The sequence below is a fragment of the Aureococcus anophagefferens genome (assembly GCF_000186865.1).
Source record: "Aureococcus anophagefferens unplaced genomic scaffold AURANscaffold_5, whole genome shotgun sequence".
Classification (NCBI taxonomy): Eukaryota; class Pelagophyceae; order Pelagomonadales; family Pelagomonadaceae; genus Aureococcus; species Aureococcus anophagefferens.
In genome coordinates, this window is record NW_008705565.1 from 37,584 (window position 1) to 54,392 (window position 16,809).

A 16,809-nucleotide genomic window follows, 5' to 3' on the forward strand; every position below is an offset into this window, starting at 1 on the left:
TTCGCTCTCGGACCGATTTATCGCATGGTGGTTGTACGGAATGGTGTGCTGGTCTATCGCATGTGATTGTCTGAGCGGCCTTGGTCATTTGTTCCTTTCACGGAAATCCTCGGACTTGCGCATGATTCTCACTGCCACTGCGGGTCTCATCGCTTTCAAGCACTTGTTCAGCAGGCTAGCCATCCTTGTGATTTTGTTTCTCTTCAACCCTCGGGGAGATGGTCCCCGATTGGATCTACTCTTCGTGGTAGCAGGTGGGGCGTACGCGGTAACGATCTGGCGCGAAGTCGGCGGAGTGGCGATATTCATGCTCCTATGCTTCGCCTGCTTCCTTCTGTTCCTCTTTGACCACGATTTCTCCTGGGCGGACCCGATCAAGGACGCGCTCCGCCGCTGGGTGTCCACTCCGGCGTACGCGGCCTTCCGCTACGCGCGCACCAAAGTTCGCGCGTTTCTCAGAATCCGGAATATGCAAGCCGCCGACGCGGACTGGGACACCGACGTCCGACGGGAGCTGTACGGGCGCGACGTCGCGGGAGCGCCGCGCCGAAGACGCCAGAAGCAATTGAAGCCCGCGCGGCCGTCGACGCCGGAGCCCCAGGTTACGGCGGCTACCGCAAAGGCCGCCGAGAAGGCCGCGGCGAGCCTGGCGGCGGAGGCCGAGGCTCAAGCAGACGCAGCCATGCGACGGGAGGCGGCGCGCGACGCGGCGAAGAAGAAGAAGGCGGACGAGAAGCGCGCGCGCGAGGCGGCGGCGCGCGCGGCGGCGAAGGCGAAGGCGGACGCCGCGGAGCAGGCCAAGGCGGAGGCGCGCGCGCGCGCGGCGGAGGCGGAGCGCGCGAAGGCGGCGCGCAAGGCCGCGGAGGCCCGGGACGAGCACGCGCGGGAGGAGGCCGCCGCGGCCGCGGCGAAAGCCAAGGCCGCGGAGGACGCGCGGGCTCGGGCGAAGGCCGCGCGGGAGGAGGCCGCGGCGGAGAAGCTGGCGCGCGAGGAGGCCGCCGCGGCCAAAGCGAAGGCCGCGGAGGACGCGCGGGCTCGGGCGGAGGCCGCGCAGGAGGAGGCCGCCGCGCGCTTCGAGGAGGAGACCGCGGCGCGGGCGCGGACCGACGAGGCGGCGGCGGCGCGCTTCAAGGCGTCGGCGTCGGCGGCGCGCGTCGAGCCGGAGCGCGGCGACGCGAAGATCGTCGCCGTCCTCGCGCGCCTGGGCCTGACGGACCTGCTGCCGCTGTTCCAGGCCGAGGAGATCGAGGACCGCGACTTCGTCGCGCTCGTGGCCGGCGACCTGCGCGAGATGGGCGTCGGCGAAGCCGCGGCGGCGCGCATCCTCGCGGCGCGCGACGAGAAGGACGTCGCGGAGGAGCTCCTGTGCCCCATCTCCTGCGAGGTCATGACGGACCCCGTATCGGCGGACGACGGCCACACGTACGAGCGCGCGTGCATCGAGGCGTGGTTCGCCAAGGGCAAGCGCACGTCGCCGGCGACGAACGAGCTCCTCGAGTCGCTGAAGCTGCGGCCGAACCACGTCGTCCGGCGCATGGTCGCGAAGTACCTCGCGGAGCGGGCCTAAGGTCGCTTAGTGCGCTGCAGGGGTCCCGGGACCCCTCGCGTTGTGGGATCGAATTGCTAGACGCCGTCTCCGTGGACGCCGCCGTGGAGCTGGCTCTCGCCGAGGAGATGGAGGCCCGCGTCGCGCATGACCGCGTGGAAGCTGTCGCCCACCTCGGCCTCGTAGGCGTGGAAGATGCGCTTCCAGGCCGCCGCGCCGAGGGTCTTGGCGACGAAGCGCTCCTGGAGCTGGAGCGCCGGGTGGAGCACGTGCGGCGCCTTGTCGACCGCGGCGAGGAAGCCGTCGAAGCTCATGAGGCTCTTGTCGAGCGAGTGGTGGGACGTCATGGAGTCGCAGATCTCGAGGAAGTTGGCGTTCGTGCCGCCGAAGCGGCTGCCCTGGACGGCCGCGGAGATCTGCTCGAGCTCGCGGATGTCGAGTTTCCCGTCGTCGTCCGCGTCGAAGAGCGCGAACACGAAGTAGACGAGCTGGCGCTTCTCGAGGCCGCAGACGACGCACGCGGCCAGGAAGAACTCGGAGAAGGAGAGCTTCTTGTCGTTGTTGAGGTCCGCCCAGTCGAAGATGATGCCGTCGAGGAGCGACCGGAGGAACGGCGTCGGGTCCAGGTCCAGGAGCTCGAAGAACTCGGACGTGCTCATCTCCTCGTCGGCGTCGTGGGCGCCCATGTTCTTGGCGAAGACGTTGTGCAGCCGGCGCATCTGCGCGTCGGGGACGTGGAGCACGTTGTGCGCGAGCGCCGCGAGGCCCGCGTCGATGGCGAACGCGTGCGTCTTCCCGAAGCAGCCCGCCGTCCGGTAGCGGATGACCTGCTTCTCCATGCGCCAGTCCGTCTCCTTGGCCGCGGCCGGCGTCGCCCGGGGCGGCGCCGGCGCGTCGCCGCCGGGCGCGACCTTGGAGCGCGAGCTCGTCCGCGAGGGCTTCGACGGCTTCGGCGTCGCCTCCCGCATCTTGATGTGCTCCTGGTAGTGGTGCAACGCGTTCTTGCGCTCCTCGTCCGACGCCAGCCCCTGGCCCCGGGGCTTCGACTGCTTTTTTTTCAGCGACGGCCGCTCCTCGCGGCCCGACGCCCGCTCCTCGAGCGACGGCCGGTCCACGGAGTCCTTGCGGTGGTGGTGGTGGTGTTCGCCGTCCTTGTGATGGTGGTGTTCGCCGTCCTTGTGGTGGTGGCGGTGCTGCGACGGCCGCTCCTCGACTTTGGTCTTCGAGTTCCGTCGTTCGCGGAGCACCGGATGCTCGCCGGGCTTCGAGCCGCGCCGCTGCTGCGAGTCGCGGCCCTCCTTGCGCTCCTCGCCGCCGTCGTGGTGGTGATGCTCGTGCCCGCTGCTGCGCCCGCTGCTGCGCTTCTTCTCCAGCGAGTCGCGCTTTTTCTTTTCGTGTTGTTTCGCGATGAGCGACTCTCGTTTCGCGATGAGCGACTCCCGCTTCTTTTCGATGCGCGCGAATTTGTGGTTTTCGCTGAGCTCGTCCGCGAGGTATTTTTTGCCGGGTGCACCGGGATCCGGCTCAGCACTCGTCATGGCGAGATGCGGGCTGCTAGTCGCCGGCCAACGCGGGCAGGGCCGCTCCGAGGCGAGACGAAGGTGCATTGATGCTGAAGATGCAGTGTGCCGAGTGAAGCATGGGCACAAGCCTCGAGGCATCAGAGTTGCGAAGCTCAATGCGCCTGGTTCTGCAACTGTTGCTGTCATTGCAAGCCGCGTCGCTCGCGCCCTACCGCGTCACGTTCGTCAAGCCGGAGAGCGTCGCGGGCGTGCCCTGCATCCTGGCGCCGCCGTCGCTGGCGAAGTCGTCGCTGGCTTTGCTGCGGCGCGCGGGCTGGCACCCGCCGCGGCACCTCCGGCGCGTCGACGGCGACGGGCGCGCGTACCAGCTCTCGGACGCGGGCGCGCTCGCGCTCGCCGCCATGCTCGACGACGACGCGGGCGCCGCGGCGGACGGAGGCTCCGCGACGGAGCAACGCGCCGCGGCGGACGGCGGCTCCGCGACGGAGCAACGCGCCGCGGCGAAAGAGCTCGCCGCGCTCGTGCGCGCGGGCCGCCTGCGCTGGGCGCCGCTGCACCAGATCCACGCGCCGCTCGTCGAGGACGCGCGCCACGCGCCGCCGCACGAGGGCCACTTCGTGCGGCACCTGCCCGAGGGCGAAGCGCCCGCGCCGCGGACGCCGCGCGTCGTGACCTTCGCCGAGCTCTTCGCGGGCATCGGCGGCTTCCGCGCGGGCCTCGAGGCCGCGGCGGGCGCGCCGCCGGCGCCCGCGGTCGCGTGCGAGATCCTCGAGTCCGCGCGCCGCATCTACGCGGCGAATTTCGGCGCCGAGTCGCTCACGGCCGCGCCGGTGCAGCGCCTCGACCGCCTGCCGGCCTGCGACCTCTTGATGGCGGGGTTCCCCTGCCAGTCCTACACGGAGCAGGCGGGCAAGCGGCGCCGCGGCTTCCGGGACCCGCGCGGCCAGCTCTTCTGGCACGTGATCCGCCTCCTGGCGGCGTCGGAAATGGCCGACCGGCCCGAGGCCCTGCTCCTGGAGAACGTGCGGGGGCTCCGCGAGGCCCGGGGCCTGTGGCCCGGCGAGGCGTCCGGCGGCGAGCCGCCCGCGGGCAGCGCGCTGGAGGCGTGCCTCGCGGCGCTCTCGCGCTGCGGCTACGCCGTCGCGTCGCGGGTCTACGACTCCGCGGGCGCGCTGCCCCAGGCCCGCGAGCGCGTCTACATCGTCGCCATCCGCGCGGACCTCGCCGCCGCGCGGCGGTTCCGCTGGCCAGCGCTCGAGCGGCGCGGGCCCCGGAGCATCCGCGACGTCCTCGAGGACCCGCCCGACGCCGAGCGCCACCGCGTGCCGCGCGCGCTCTATCGATCCGTCGTCGACTCGGCCTACCACGCCGCGCGGCCGCGCGCCCGCTTCCCGGACGTCGACGGCCCCGCGAACACGGTCCGCGCGACGTACCGGCGCAGCCCGAAGCTCTTCTCCCAGTTCGTGCCGCTGGCCGGCGGCGACCCGCCCTGGCGCTTCCTCACGCCCCGCGAGGTCGCGCGCCTCCAGGGGTTCCCCGACGACTTCGCCCTCGACGCCGCCGACGAGGCGGACCAGTACGCCGCGATCGGCAACGCCGTGAGTCCGCCCGTCGTCGAGGCCCTGTGCGGCGCGCTCCTTGACGCGCTAGGGTAAGGGATTTACTCGCCCCACGGCGCGACATCCCGAAAGTACGCGAGCAAGGCGTCGGTCGTCAGCCAGGAAGTCGTTCGTCCCGTCGAGTCGTTCGGGTCGTCAGTGACCATAAACATGGAATCAAGTACGCCGCCTTCTCGATCGATAAAGCAACCCGGGGTTAATTTTGACCCCCCGAGCTATGGTCACTTTTTTTTTCACTTTTTTTTTTTTGCGCCGCGAGCCGCGGAGGGTCCAGGGGGTCCCCGGGGACCCGCCCGGGGCGTGCGCGAGCGGGGGGGGGGGGCGAACGCGCGCCGACCGTCGTAATGCGCCGCGCGGTCCCGCGCGGGCGCGACACGCGGCCGTCGCACGCGCGCTAAAGCGAGTTCCTCGACAACCCGCCGCGTCGCAGCGCCCTTCCCCACCCCCTGGTGCCCCGGGGGTCCACCGGGGCGCGTAGGAGCATCGAAAAAAAAAAGTCAAAAAAAACGTGCCAATAGCTCCCATAGCTCGAGGGGTCAAAATTAACTCCGATCTGCTTTATCAAGCGTAGGTTCGAAGATGAAGGTAGGGCTCATGGGAAAGTTTTCGGTGTTTCTGTCGCCGACTACTTGCCGGCTCAAAGATGCCTGGTTTTCCGGTATGGGGATTCGATTTTTCATTTTGACATCGACCATAAGGGGGTCGTAGCAATTCACCGTCGCATCTTTCACACCGCTGGCGACACCGAGTAGCAACGTCTGAATGCCGCCGCCGTCGGGGCTCCTTCGAGACACCCGGGCTTCGACGCGCAGATTCAATTGGTCAAAATATCCAGGACCGAACTGCAAGTCTGTTGGATTGAATGTCGAGCCATACGGGCCAGGGTCCTTGTCTCCATCAAATTGTTGACCTTCGCCGAACACATAGTGAAAGCAAGCCGGCCGGTTCTTCCCCCCCCACAAATGCATGTAACAACCGCCGTCCACGTCGCCACATAGTTCCTCAGTAACAGACGCGATAGGTTTGTTTGGTGGAGCGATGAGGTCATTATCCGAGAAGAGCTCCACGGTCACGGGGAAGTCGGCCAGCGTGGTCTCGTCGCTCCGGGCGTCCTCGGGCTGGACCATTACCTCGGCGTCCAGCTGCGCGCGATAGAGCGCGCGCCACTGCGACGACGACGACGGGGCGCCAAGTAACCGCACGAGGTCGACGACCCGGGGAAAGCGTCGCGCGCACCACTCTCGCCATGCGGCGGCTGCCTCCTCTCCTTGGAGCGCTAGCTGCCACGCCTTGCAAGTCGGCGCAAGGCCAGCGACGACCGCAGCTCCGTCCGGCGCGTACCTCGCGATTTGCACGACGAGCTCGGCGCATAGCGCGCGGTCTGCGCGCGCGCGAGCTCGCGTGCTGCCTGCCCGAGCTCGCGTGCTGCCCGCCATCTCGTATTCGAATGGGAGTTGAAGCAGTGGTTGCAGTGAAGCATCAACCTTGCTCGAGAGCAGGCATGGAAAAAGCTCTGGTTTGCAGTGAACAATGCGCTGGTGCTTCGCGAGCGTAGCTCGCCATTTGCAGTGATCAATGCGCTGGTGCTTCGCGGGCGTCGCGGCCGTAGCGCTGCAGCAGCCGTACCGGCCGCCGCGGCAGTCATCGCGGCAGTCATCGCGGCAGTCATCGCTGCAGCCACCAACAGCGCCGCCAGCAACACAGGAGCGCCTCACGCTCACGGCCGACGGCGTCGTCTACGATGTGACGGACTTCGACCACCCCGGCGGCCGCGAGCTGCTCCTCGCGCACGCCGGCGAGGACGTGACGCACCTCGTCGCGTCGAACCACCGGCGGCCCGCGAACGCGCTGCGCGCCGCGCGCGTGAAGCGCCGCGGCGCCGGCGGCTCCTACTTCGACCGCGGCGCCGACCTCTACGACGCGCTCAAAAGGGAGGTCCGCGCGGCCGTCGGCGACCCGCCGGCCACCGTCGCCGCCGCCGCGCTCTGGCCCTACGCGGCGCGCGTCGCCTGCGTCGTCGCCTGCCAACGCGGATGCGCGCCGGCGCTCTTCGCGATCCTCTACGGCCTGCTCCTCGGCCGGAGCGTCTGGACCAGCGTCGAGCGACAGGAGTGTTTTTTCGCGTGAATTTCGCCTGAAGATGTGAAGAAATCCGACCCCGTCGCACTTGGTAGGTCTGGACGGTCACGCACGAGTACGTCCACGCGCCCGCGCGGTGGCCGCGGTGGGTCCGCGTCCTGCACACCCTCGACTTCGCGAACGTCGGCGACGTCTGGCTCGCGGAGCACCACCGCCACCACGCGGCGACGAACCGCGACGGCGACCCGGATCGGCGCTGGTTCGAGCCCGTCGTGCCCGGCTTCGACTCCCTCGCCGCGGACCGGCGGCGCGGCGGTTTGGGTGTGCTGCTCCGGGCTTGTTTCGTCTACCCGCTTTTACCGCTATTTATGGTCGCGCGGGTGGCGGCGTTCCTGCTCCGGGGCGACGGCGACGACGCCGCCGCGCCGCGGACCCGCGCCGCGCGGCGCGCGCTCGCGATCGGCGGCGCGCTCGCGCTGCCGCGGTTCGCCCTGGACGCGCTGCTCCTCCACCCGTTCTACCCGCTCACGTTCCTCGCGGCGACGTCGTACCTGGCGCTCACGTTCGTCGCGACGCACACGGCCGACGAGGCCAACTACGCGCAAACGAAGGCGCCGACGACCCAGGACGAGTGGCTCGTCGACCAGATCGCGTCCACGAACGACGTCCGCGCCGACGGCCCGGTCTACACGTGGCTCACGGGCGGCATCAACTGCCACTCCGCGCACCACCTCTTTCCGAACCTCCCGGGCGCCAAGCTCGGCGCGGCGACGGAGGTCCTGCGGCGCTTCTCCGCGCGCCACGGCCTCCCCTACCGCAACTTCTCGCCCGCGGGCCTCTGGGGCTCGCACGCGTCGTTCCTCCTCGGCCGCCGCGCGCCCGAGGAGCGCCGCTGCCCCGTTGCTTCCTAAGCGAAAGTTACTGGGCGTCGTAGGAGTCGAGCAGGGCGCAGTAGCAGGGGCAGCGGAAGCACGTCTTGCAGGCGCCGGGCTCGAGCTCGGGCGGGTGGACGCGCTCGAGGAGGACGCCGTGGCCGAGGTGCGTCGCGTCGATGAGGAGGTAGGCGTTGTCCTGGAAGGCCGGGTCCGAGAGGACGACGAAGCCGTCGGGCGTGACCCTCGTCCCCCAGACGAGGTCGCCGCAGTCGTGGGACGTCGCGGGCGCGGACTTGACGGACGGCAGGCACCGCGACACGACCTTCGCCTTGTCGTAGACGACGCGCCACTGCGTCCGGCGGCGGATCTTGGGCATGTTCGGCGCGCGGTCCAGGATGGCGTAGAGCTCCCGGGGCGGCGTCGGCGGCGCCGCGCGCGGCCGCTTCACGGGGGGCCACGGGGGCTTGCCCGGGCCGCGGTGCGCCGCGAGGCACCGCCGCGGGAAGGGCACGCGCTCGAGGAGGCCGTAGGCCGCGAGGTAGGGCTTCTCGCCGTGCTGGTCCTGGGCGATCCACGTCCTGTAGAAGAGCTCGATGAGGCGCCGCGCGTCGCCACCGTCGCCGGGGTCCTCGTCCGCCTGTTCGAGGCGGACGACGAGCTCCCGCGACGCGAGGTGCGACCGCATGTTGTTGACCATGCCCGGCCGCTCCTCCTCGTCGTCGCCCGTCTGCTCCGGGTCCGGGAAGTCGCCCAGCACCTCGTACTTGCGCTTCCAGTAGTCGAAGCCGCAGTTCGCGTAGTGCAGGATCACCGGCGCGAGCGCCATGTCCGCCGTGTCCATGCCCACGGCGCCGGCGCCGTCCGTGCCCAAAAACCCGTGGACGCCGCCCAGAGGCACGCGCGCGGGCCGCGGCCGCAGGCGGCAGGCCGACTTGCCGTTCTCGTAGGCGTTGAAGTAGTCCGCGATGTGGTCCAGGTACGGGTCGTAGTCCGGGTCCTCCTTGGGCCCGAAGGACTTGTCGTCGGGCGGCGGGCTCGGCGGCCGCGGCGGCTTGGGCTTCTTCGCCTCTTCCGCGGCGCGGGCTTTGGCCTTGGCCCAGGCCTTGGAGAAGTCCTCCTCGATCTCGTTGCCGTCCTCGAGCATCTGCGAGAGCGTGCGCCCGCCGCGCGACTCGCGGAGCGTCGGCGCGGGCAGCTTGATGCCCGCGTCCAGGAGGCGGATGGCCGTGTTGAGCCGCGCGGTCCCGATGCGCGCCGTGACCTCCGCGAAGGGCTCGGGCACGACGGACTCGGGGCACTGCGTCGGGTCGTTCGAGCCCTGGCGCAAAACGTCGAAGTCGCCCGCGGCTCCCATGCGCTCGCGGCGCTTGCGCCGCGCGTCGCGCCGCTTCGCCCGGAACTGCTCGACGGTACCGCCGCGCAGGCCGTGGCAGTGGAGCTTGTTAATTTTGAAGAGGTCGACGTCGGAGAACCAGTCGTCGTCGACGCGGAACTTCTCCGGCAAGATCTCCAGGTTCAGGAAGCGCACCTGGTCCGCGCCCTTCGGCACGCGCTCGGCGAAGAAGCGCCGCGCGTCGGTCCGGTGCCGCGCCGCCGGGCAGTAGAAGAGCTCGTCGACGTCGATGTGGAAGCACCAGTCGAGGCCCAGGCCCTGCGCCTCGCAGAGCGCGAGGTCCACGACGACGGCCTGGCGCGCCTGGACGTCGCCCGTCTCCAGACTGTCGATCATGCGCCGCTCCGTGTGGAAGTGGAAGGCCCGCAGGCCGCCGCCCTCGCCCCGGGCCTCGGCCTCGCGCTCCATGCGCAAAGCGTAGTCGCCCCGCACCAGGAACCGCGACGCCTCCCGTTTCCTCAGATCCTTCCACCAGTCGCCGCTGCAGCGGTGCACGACGACCGCGCCGCCCGTGTGCGTCGCGCAGTCCTCGGCGACGGCGACGGCCTCCTCGTCCTCGTGGGGCGCGTCGAAGTACATCCAGATCTTCTCGAAGCCGATCGCGAGATGGTACCGCAGGAAGCCGTCGACGACCATCGCCGGCGCCGCGCGCACCATGAGCGCGATGCCCAGACGAGGGAGGGGCCCCTCGTCGGCCATGCCGTGCATCAGGTCGTAGGCGCCCGTCTCGAGGCCGTCGTCGCCGCCGTCCTCGGCGCGGAACCGGCTCAGCATCTGCGCGCCGCGGACCCGCGGCAGCAGGTCGTGGCCGATGCGGTCCTTCTCGGGCCACTTGAGCCCGAGGCGCGGCCGGTCGCAGCGCGCCGTCAGCCCGTGGCGGCTCAGCTCCTGCTGCACGGGCGCGTAGACGCCCTCGCCGGGGTCGTACACACTCTTCATGGACTGCCAGGGCGCCGAGGCCATCGGGTGCAGCATGAGCTGATTGTTGGGCTCCTCCGTCTCGCCGGACCAGTCCAACGCCTGCTTCCGCCGCATGAAGTCCTTGTAGCTCGCCATGCTGCGACGATAGTCGACTTTCCCAAAAGATTACAAGCTCGGGGCGCCGATCGACGAAGCTCGGGGCGCGACCGTTTGCTAGCGCCAAGTCCGCCGCGTCCGCGACCGCGACCGGCCCCGAGCCGCGGCGATGGACGGCCGCGCCGCCCGCGCGCCGCCCGCCGGGCGCGGGCGCGTCGTCGAGTCGACGCGGCGCCCGCGGCGCGCCGCGTCGACGGGACGCGCGTCTCGCCGAGGGGCTGCCCCAACTGCCCCAACGGCGACCTCGGGCGATGGCGACGGCCCGAAGGCGCGGCGCGCGTCGCCGCGGCCCGGCGCTCGCGGCGCGTCCCCCGCGCGCCGCGCGCCGGGACCCGGATCGCATCGTCGAGGCGGCCGACCGGACCGGACCGTCGCGCGGGGCTCGGCCTCGGGGCGACCCCCGGCGCGAAGCGCCGGAAGAAAATTTTGCGCACGCGCCGGACGCCCCGCGCGTCTGGGTCTCGCCGCGAGCTCACGCAGCCCGTCGGATGACCGGTTACGGGCCGCGGACCGTCGCGCCACGGCGTCGTCCCCTCGGCGCGCCCGTGCAACCGTAAAACGGTTGTACTTTCGGACCGACGCGGGCAACAGCCCGCGGTCGAAGGCAACCACGCGGAGGACAAGGAGTCCATCGACATGCAGCTCGTGGACGTCGTCCGCGAGGAGTCCTAGCACCTCGACTACCTCCGGGCCTTCCGCGGGCCTCCGGCTCGCGCGCCGACCGTGCCCGAGGACTTCGAGACGGCCGCGTCCACGACTACAACCTCGACGAGTGCCCACGGGACTCGGAGCGATGGACTCCACGCACGCGACGGCCGGCGGGCGGCGGGAGATCGACGAAGATCCCGGCGTCGGCGTCGGCGTCGTCCCCTCGAACGTCTTCGAGACCGTCGCGCTGCTCGGCCGCGCGAAGCGCGGAGGAAAATTTTCCGCATCGCCGCCGCCACCTCGATGCTCGTGACGTGTCGCCCGGCCTCGGCGACTCGACTATCAGCGCGGAGTCTTCCTGGCTGCTACGCGGGCCGTTGCCCGGGGTGCGAAGCTCTGATCACGCCGCACCGCGCGAAGCGCGGAGCCTCTGCCACCGCGCTGGTGCTGCCCCGGCGCCTGACTTGCCCCGGCGCCTGACTTGACCGCAGCGACGAGGGCCATCGATGCCGCGGACGCGTCGCCCAGCTCGGTGGGTCGTCTGCGGAGCGGACCCGCGACCTGCCGAGGCGCGCTCGCCGGCGCTGTCGTGCTGCCGGCGCTGGGTCCCGAACCGGCCGCCTGCCCGAGCTCGCCCCGCCTCGCCATCCTCGCATTGCCCGACCCGCGGCCTGACATTCCCGTGGCGCGGGGCCGTCGCCTCCGCCGCGCCGGTCCCCCGCCCCGGTCTTCCCCGCCCGGGCCCCCCCGCCCCGGTCTTCCCTGCCCGGGGCTCCGGCCCCGGTCCTCGGGCTGGCTCGGGGCCTCTGGCTCGGGGCCTCCGGCCCCGGCCTCCGAGCGCCTCCGGCGCTCGGGGCTGCGCCCCGAGCTTCGGGGCTGCGCCCCGAGCTTCGGGCTACCGCCCCGAGCTTGTAATTTTTCCAGGCCTTCAGTGGTGCGCGGGCAGCCCTGAGATGGAGGGCAACATGGTTGGTTTCACGTGCAACTTGCAGTAGGTGCGCTCCGAGCTCGAGGGCTCGTGTTTGTGGAGACCGAGCTTGTGTCTCGCAGCTCGTCGGCGGCTCACGCAGCTCGGCAGCCAAGAGCATGTCGGCCGTGCGCTACGCGCTGCGCAACGGCGTCGCCGTGCTGCACGTCACGTCGCCGCCGGTCAACGCGCTCGGCGCCGCCGTGCGCGCGGGCCTCGTGTCGTCCATGGAGCGCGCGCTCGCCGACTCGGCGACGGGGCTCGTCGTCGTCGGCGACGGCCTGACGTTCCCCGCGGGCGCGGACATCACGGAGTTCGGCAAGCCGCCAATGGAGCCGAGCTTCGGCGAGGTCATGCGCGCCTTCGAGGACGCGGATATCCCGACGGCCGCGGCGATCCACGGCACGGCGCTCGGCGGCGGCTTCGAGCTCGCCATGTCGTGCCACTACCGCGTCATGGCGAGCTGCGCGCGGGTCGGTTTGCCGGAGGTGCACCTCGGCATCCTGCCCGGCGCGGGCGGCACGCAGCGCCTGCCGCGGCTCGTCGGCGCGGACGCGGCGGCGGAGATCATGGTCACCGGCCGCCAGGTGTCGGCCAAGGAGGCGCTCGCGCTCGGCGCCGTCGACGCCGTCGTCGCCAAGGCGGATTTGGAAGCCGAGGCCGTCAAGGTCGTCGAGGCGTCGCCGGTCCGCCGCACGAAGGCCGTGCTCGTCGACGGCTTCAAAGACGCGGACTCCATCGCGAAACTGAAGGCGCGGGCGACGCTCAACGCGCCGAAATCCATCATCCAATGCGTCGAAGCCGCCGTGTGCAACGATATGCAGGACGGCCTCGCCTTCGAGGAGGCGCGCTTCCGCGAGCTCCAGGGGTCGACGCAGGCCAACGCGCTGCAGCATCTCTTCTTCGCGGAACGCGCGTGTTCCAAGGTGCCCGGCGTGTCGCCCGAGGACGCCGTCGACGTCCAGGCCGCGGGCGTCGTCGGCGGCGGCACCATGGGCCGCGGCATCGCCATGTGCTTCGTCGACAACGGCCTGCCGGTGACGATCCTCGAGACGTCGGCCGACGCGGCCGCCGCGGCGATATCGGGCGTCGAGGAGACGTACCGCCGATCGTCGGCCTTCAAGCGGGGGCGGCTCACGGAGGAGGCCCTCACGGCGAAGCTCAACCTCCTGTCGTCGGCGTCCGACGTCGACGCCTTAAAGGACTGCGACCTCGTCGTCGAGGCCGTCTTCGAGGACATGGCCGTGAAACGATCGATCTTCGCGGATTTGGACCGCGTCACGAAGCCGTCCTGCGTCCTCGCGAGCAACACGTCGACGCTGTCCATCGACGGCATCGCCGGCGCCGTCGCGGACCCGGCGCGCGTCGTCGGCATGCACTTCTTCAGCCCGGCGAACGTCATGCGGCTTTTGGAGAACGTCCGCGGCGCGCGCACGGGCCCCGCGGCCGTCGCGACGGCCATGGCCATGGGCAAGAGGCTCAGGAAGACGACGGTGCTCGCGGGCGACGACTTCGGGTTCATCGGGAACCGCATGCTCGAGCCCTACGGCCGCGAGTGCCTCGCGCTGCTCCGCCACGCGAACTGCGGGCCCGAGCTCGTCGACGCGGCGCTCCTCGAGTACGGCATGGCCATGGGCTTCTTCCAGATGTCCGACCTGGCGGGCAACGACATCGGCTACGCCGTGCGGACGTCGCTCGGGCTCACGGACGCGGCCTCGCGCGACCCGGCCGTCGAGTACTCGGCGGACGTCGCCGACGCGCTGGCCCGGGCGGGCCGCTTCGGCCAGAAGGTGGGCAGGGGCTGGTACGCCTACGAGACGCCGCGCGTGCCGTCGTCGGACCCGGCCGTCGCGGAGCTCATCGCGGGCTTCAAGGACGCGAGCCTCGCGCCGGACGTGACCCACGGGGACGTCGTCGACCGCGCGCTCCTCGCGCTGGCCAACGAGGGCTTCCGGGTCCTCGAGGAGGGCCTCGCGCTGCGGCCGTCGGACATCGACGTCGTCTGGACGTCGGGCTACGGCTTCCCCCGGCACCGCGGCGGGCCCATGCAGTGGGCCGCGGACGACGTCGGCCTCGCCGAGGTCAAGGCGACGCTCGACGCGCTCCACGCGGCCCGGCCCGACGTGCCCTACCTCAAGCCCGCGAGGCTCCTCGCGGACATGGCCGACGCGGGCGCGAAGCTGGGGGACTGGGAGAAGTTCCTCTGAGTCGCTTCTTCTAACACGGTCTTAGAGATAGTTGTATCTCCGAAAGGGCTTGATGACGGGCTTTTTGGGGTTCCATGCCAGAATCCCCAGCGCCCCGCCCCGGCTTGCCAGGACGTCGGCGATGGCGTCTTGCTCCTCCTCATAGATGTTGTCGTCCGACCAGCTTTCGTCGTAGATCCATCTGACCTCGGCTAGAGCGGGGCATCCATCCACCAAGCGCGCAAGAATCCTCGAGTCGAGGACGTCAAATTCAAAATGGCCGAGTTCGACGCGTCGGAGCGTCAGGGAGCAACGGCTCGTGAGGATCGCGTCGACGAAATCTCGAGTCAAATCAGTTCCAGAACCGCCTATTGCGAGCTCATGCAGAGAAAAGGTTTTGCAGACATGCTTGAAGCAGGCATCGGTGAGCATGTGTCCGCTAGGGAAATCAAGTCTCGTGAGCTCCGGACGAGCGACATAGAGATTCGAGAAGAGCTCGGTATCAAACTCTGTTTCCGTCGGCATGGTCAGGTCGCGCAAATGGGAAAATCTTTGTGCTGCCAAAACGAGCATTTCGTCTTCGATGAGCGCGTCAGCAAAAGAAAGCCGCGTCAGACGCGCACCCAAGGGGCTCCGCGCGAGAAAGTCCAACAACTCGCGCTGCACGCTGCATCGGCCAAAGTCGATGTCACGGATGTTTTCGCAAGTCGCCATGGTCGCCTCGATCGCCTCGAAGCGGCTCGGGATATACTCACTGCTCCAGAGTCCATTGGCGTCCAGATCGAGTGTCTCCAAGTTTGGGAAGTTCGCAGCCCAGGACTCCGCTGGGCTTAAATGCGCTATGGGCGGCAGGTGGACAAAGGAGACCATCGGACAGACTGGCGCCACTCTGGCAGCAATCTCGACGGCGCCGGCCGACGTGAGCAGAGGATTGTTCAATGCGACGGACAGCGTCTTCAACCGTGGACACGCGCTGCACAGCTCCACGAGCAAGTCGACCGAGACGGCGGTAAATGAGAGGTTGAGGACCTCCAAGCCGCCGCGGGTCGCGAGTACGAAAGATTTGAGCGTCAACAACGCCGCGGGCGTTTTGGCGCACGGTCGCACCCGTCGACAGCCTGGGCCAAACACTTGCCCGATGGCTTCGATAGCTTTCAGACGCGCGCATGGATCATACGCCGTATCACTCTCATAGTTCCCGCCTGTATCTGGTTTCCACTGAAAGTACACACAGTCCGCGTGGCGAGGTACGGCCCGCCGCACCGCATCGCGACCGCCCACCCAAGCGCAACGGAGCGCAAGCAGATCATCGAACGGGACCCAAGAGGCCACTACAGCCAGCGTGTCCGGCGGAATGCGAGCGATGGCGCAGCGGTCGCTTGCGAAGCGCGCGCTGACGAGCTCCGCCGCGTCGTCGCGCCCGCGCCCGCGCAGGAATTTCACGACGGCGTCGAGCTCCACCGAGCCGCCCATGGCGCAATCGGCGCGATGTGATCAGTGTGCGACTCAAATCGATTGCAGCGGCCGCGAGACTGCCTAAGTTGTGCACATCGCGGAGCGCTTTGCGGCACCATCGGCTGTTTGACCTCGAAACGCCGCCCAGCCAGCCCGATGCCCGACTTCGCCGCTCAAAACCCCTCGCCCAAGGGCGGCCGCCGCGGCATCGCGCGCGCCAACGCGGGCCTGACGGGCCCCAGCCCGCCGCGCTGCGGCGGCTACGTGCAGCGCAAGGGGGCGGGCTTCATCGGGGCCCACAGCTACAAGCGGCGCTACATGGAGCTCCACCGCGACGCCGAGGGCCTGGGCCCCGTGCTGCTCGTCCACCGGCGCTACGGCGGCAAGGTCTGCGCGAAGACGGTCCTCGACGGCTACGACCGCATCTCCATGCCCGCGGGGAAGAAGAAGGGCAAGCACGTCTATTTCGAGATCGCGCACAAGTCGCGGACCGCGCGGCGGTTCCGCGTCGAGGACGAGGCCCAGCGCAAGAAGTGGATGGACGGCATCACCCTGGCCCTCAAGGAGCACGCCGCGGGCATGACGCCCGAGCAGCGCCGGCGCATCGACGCCTTCCTCAAGTCGGGGAACGCCGACGCCGAGGACGAGCCCGCGGACGACGACGACGACGGCGGCGACGCGGCGCCCGGCGGCGACGCGACGCCGGGGAGCCCGTTGGACGACGTCGGGGACTTGGACGAAGCCCTCGACGCGCCGTCGCCGCGCGCGCGGGCCCAGACGGGCGAGGACTTTGAGGCGGCGCACCGCGCGCTGCTCGAGAGCCGGCACCGGAGCCGGCGCGTGCGGCGGAGCTTCAAGCACGCGGCGCCGGCGGCGGATGACCACGAGACGTCCGACGCGTCCGACGACGACGGCGACGACGACGACGGCGGGGACTGGTGCGAGTGGAAGACGTACGTCGACGACGCGACGGGCCACACGTACTTCATGAACGACAAGGGCGAGTCCTACTGGGGCGCCGCCGTGCTCCACGACGCGGACCACGGGCCCTGGGAGGCCCGCGTGGACCACGCGACGGGCGCGACGTACTACTTCAACGTCGACACGGAGGTGTCGCAGTGGGAGCGGCCCGACGACTACGTCCCGCCGCGGACTCCGGCCGAGGAGGCGGAGGCGCCGGCGGCGGAGGAGCCGGAGACGCGGGGCCGGTCGGACACGGAGCACCACCACCACACGAAGCACCGGCCCCGCGCGCTCCCGGGCCTCGCCAAGGCCGACTCGCGCCTCGCGCTGCCGGCCGTCCGCGCGCCCTGCGCCTGGGAGGCCCGCCACGACCCGAACCACGACGCGACCTACTACTACAACGCGACGACGGGCGAGAGCACGTGGGAGAAGCCCGCGGACTTCTGCGAGTGAATAACGACCCCGAGCGGTGAATAAA

General features: G+C 70.1%; 4 protein-coding genes across 4 annotated transcripts; 2 read left to right on the forward strand and 2 right to left on the reverse strand.

The window, feature by feature from the left end:
• Positions 1–1,623: 1,623 nt before the first annotated feature.
• On the reverse strand, positions 1,624–2,514 carry AURANDRAFT_62426 (hypothetical protein; the record flags this gene model as incomplete). The annotated part of the gene is made up of 1 exon (XM_009037106.1): positions 1,624–2,514. One exon carries the CDS (start codon positions 2,512–2,514, stop codon positions 1,624–1,626), a length of 891 nt encoding a protein of 296 aa, XP_009035354.1.
• Positions 2,515–3,185: 671 nt separating this feature from the next.
• On the forward strand, positions 3,186–6,815 carry DMT (hypothetical protein; the record flags this gene model as incomplete). The annotated part of the gene is made up of 2 exons (XM_009036554.1): positions 3,186–4,667; positions 6,393–6,815. The coding sequence occupies 2 exons, from the start codon at positions 3,186–3,188 to the stop codon at positions 6,813–6,815; spliced, it is 1,905 nt and encodes a 634-aa protein (XP_009034802.1).
• Positions 6,816–7,685: 870 nt separating this feature from the next.
• Positions 7,686–9,809, reverse strand: AURANDRAFT_62428 (hypothetical protein; the record flags this gene model as incomplete). The annotated part of the gene is made up of 1 exon (XM_009037105.1): positions 7,686–9,809. One exon carries the CDS (start codon positions 9,807–9,809, stop codon positions 7,686–7,688), a length of 2,124 nt encoding a protein of 707 aa, XP_009035353.1.
• Positions 9,810–11,846: 2,037 nt separating this feature from the next.
• On the forward strand, positions 11,847–13,934 carry AURANDRAFT_22720 (hypothetical protein; the record flags this gene model as incomplete). Its single annotated transcript, XM_009036555.1, has 1 exon — positions 11,847–13,934. One exon carries the CDS (start codon positions 11,847–11,849, stop codon positions 13,932–13,934), a length of 2,088 nt encoding a protein of 695 aa, XP_009034803.1.
• Positions 13,935–16,809: the final 2,875 nt, after the last annotated feature.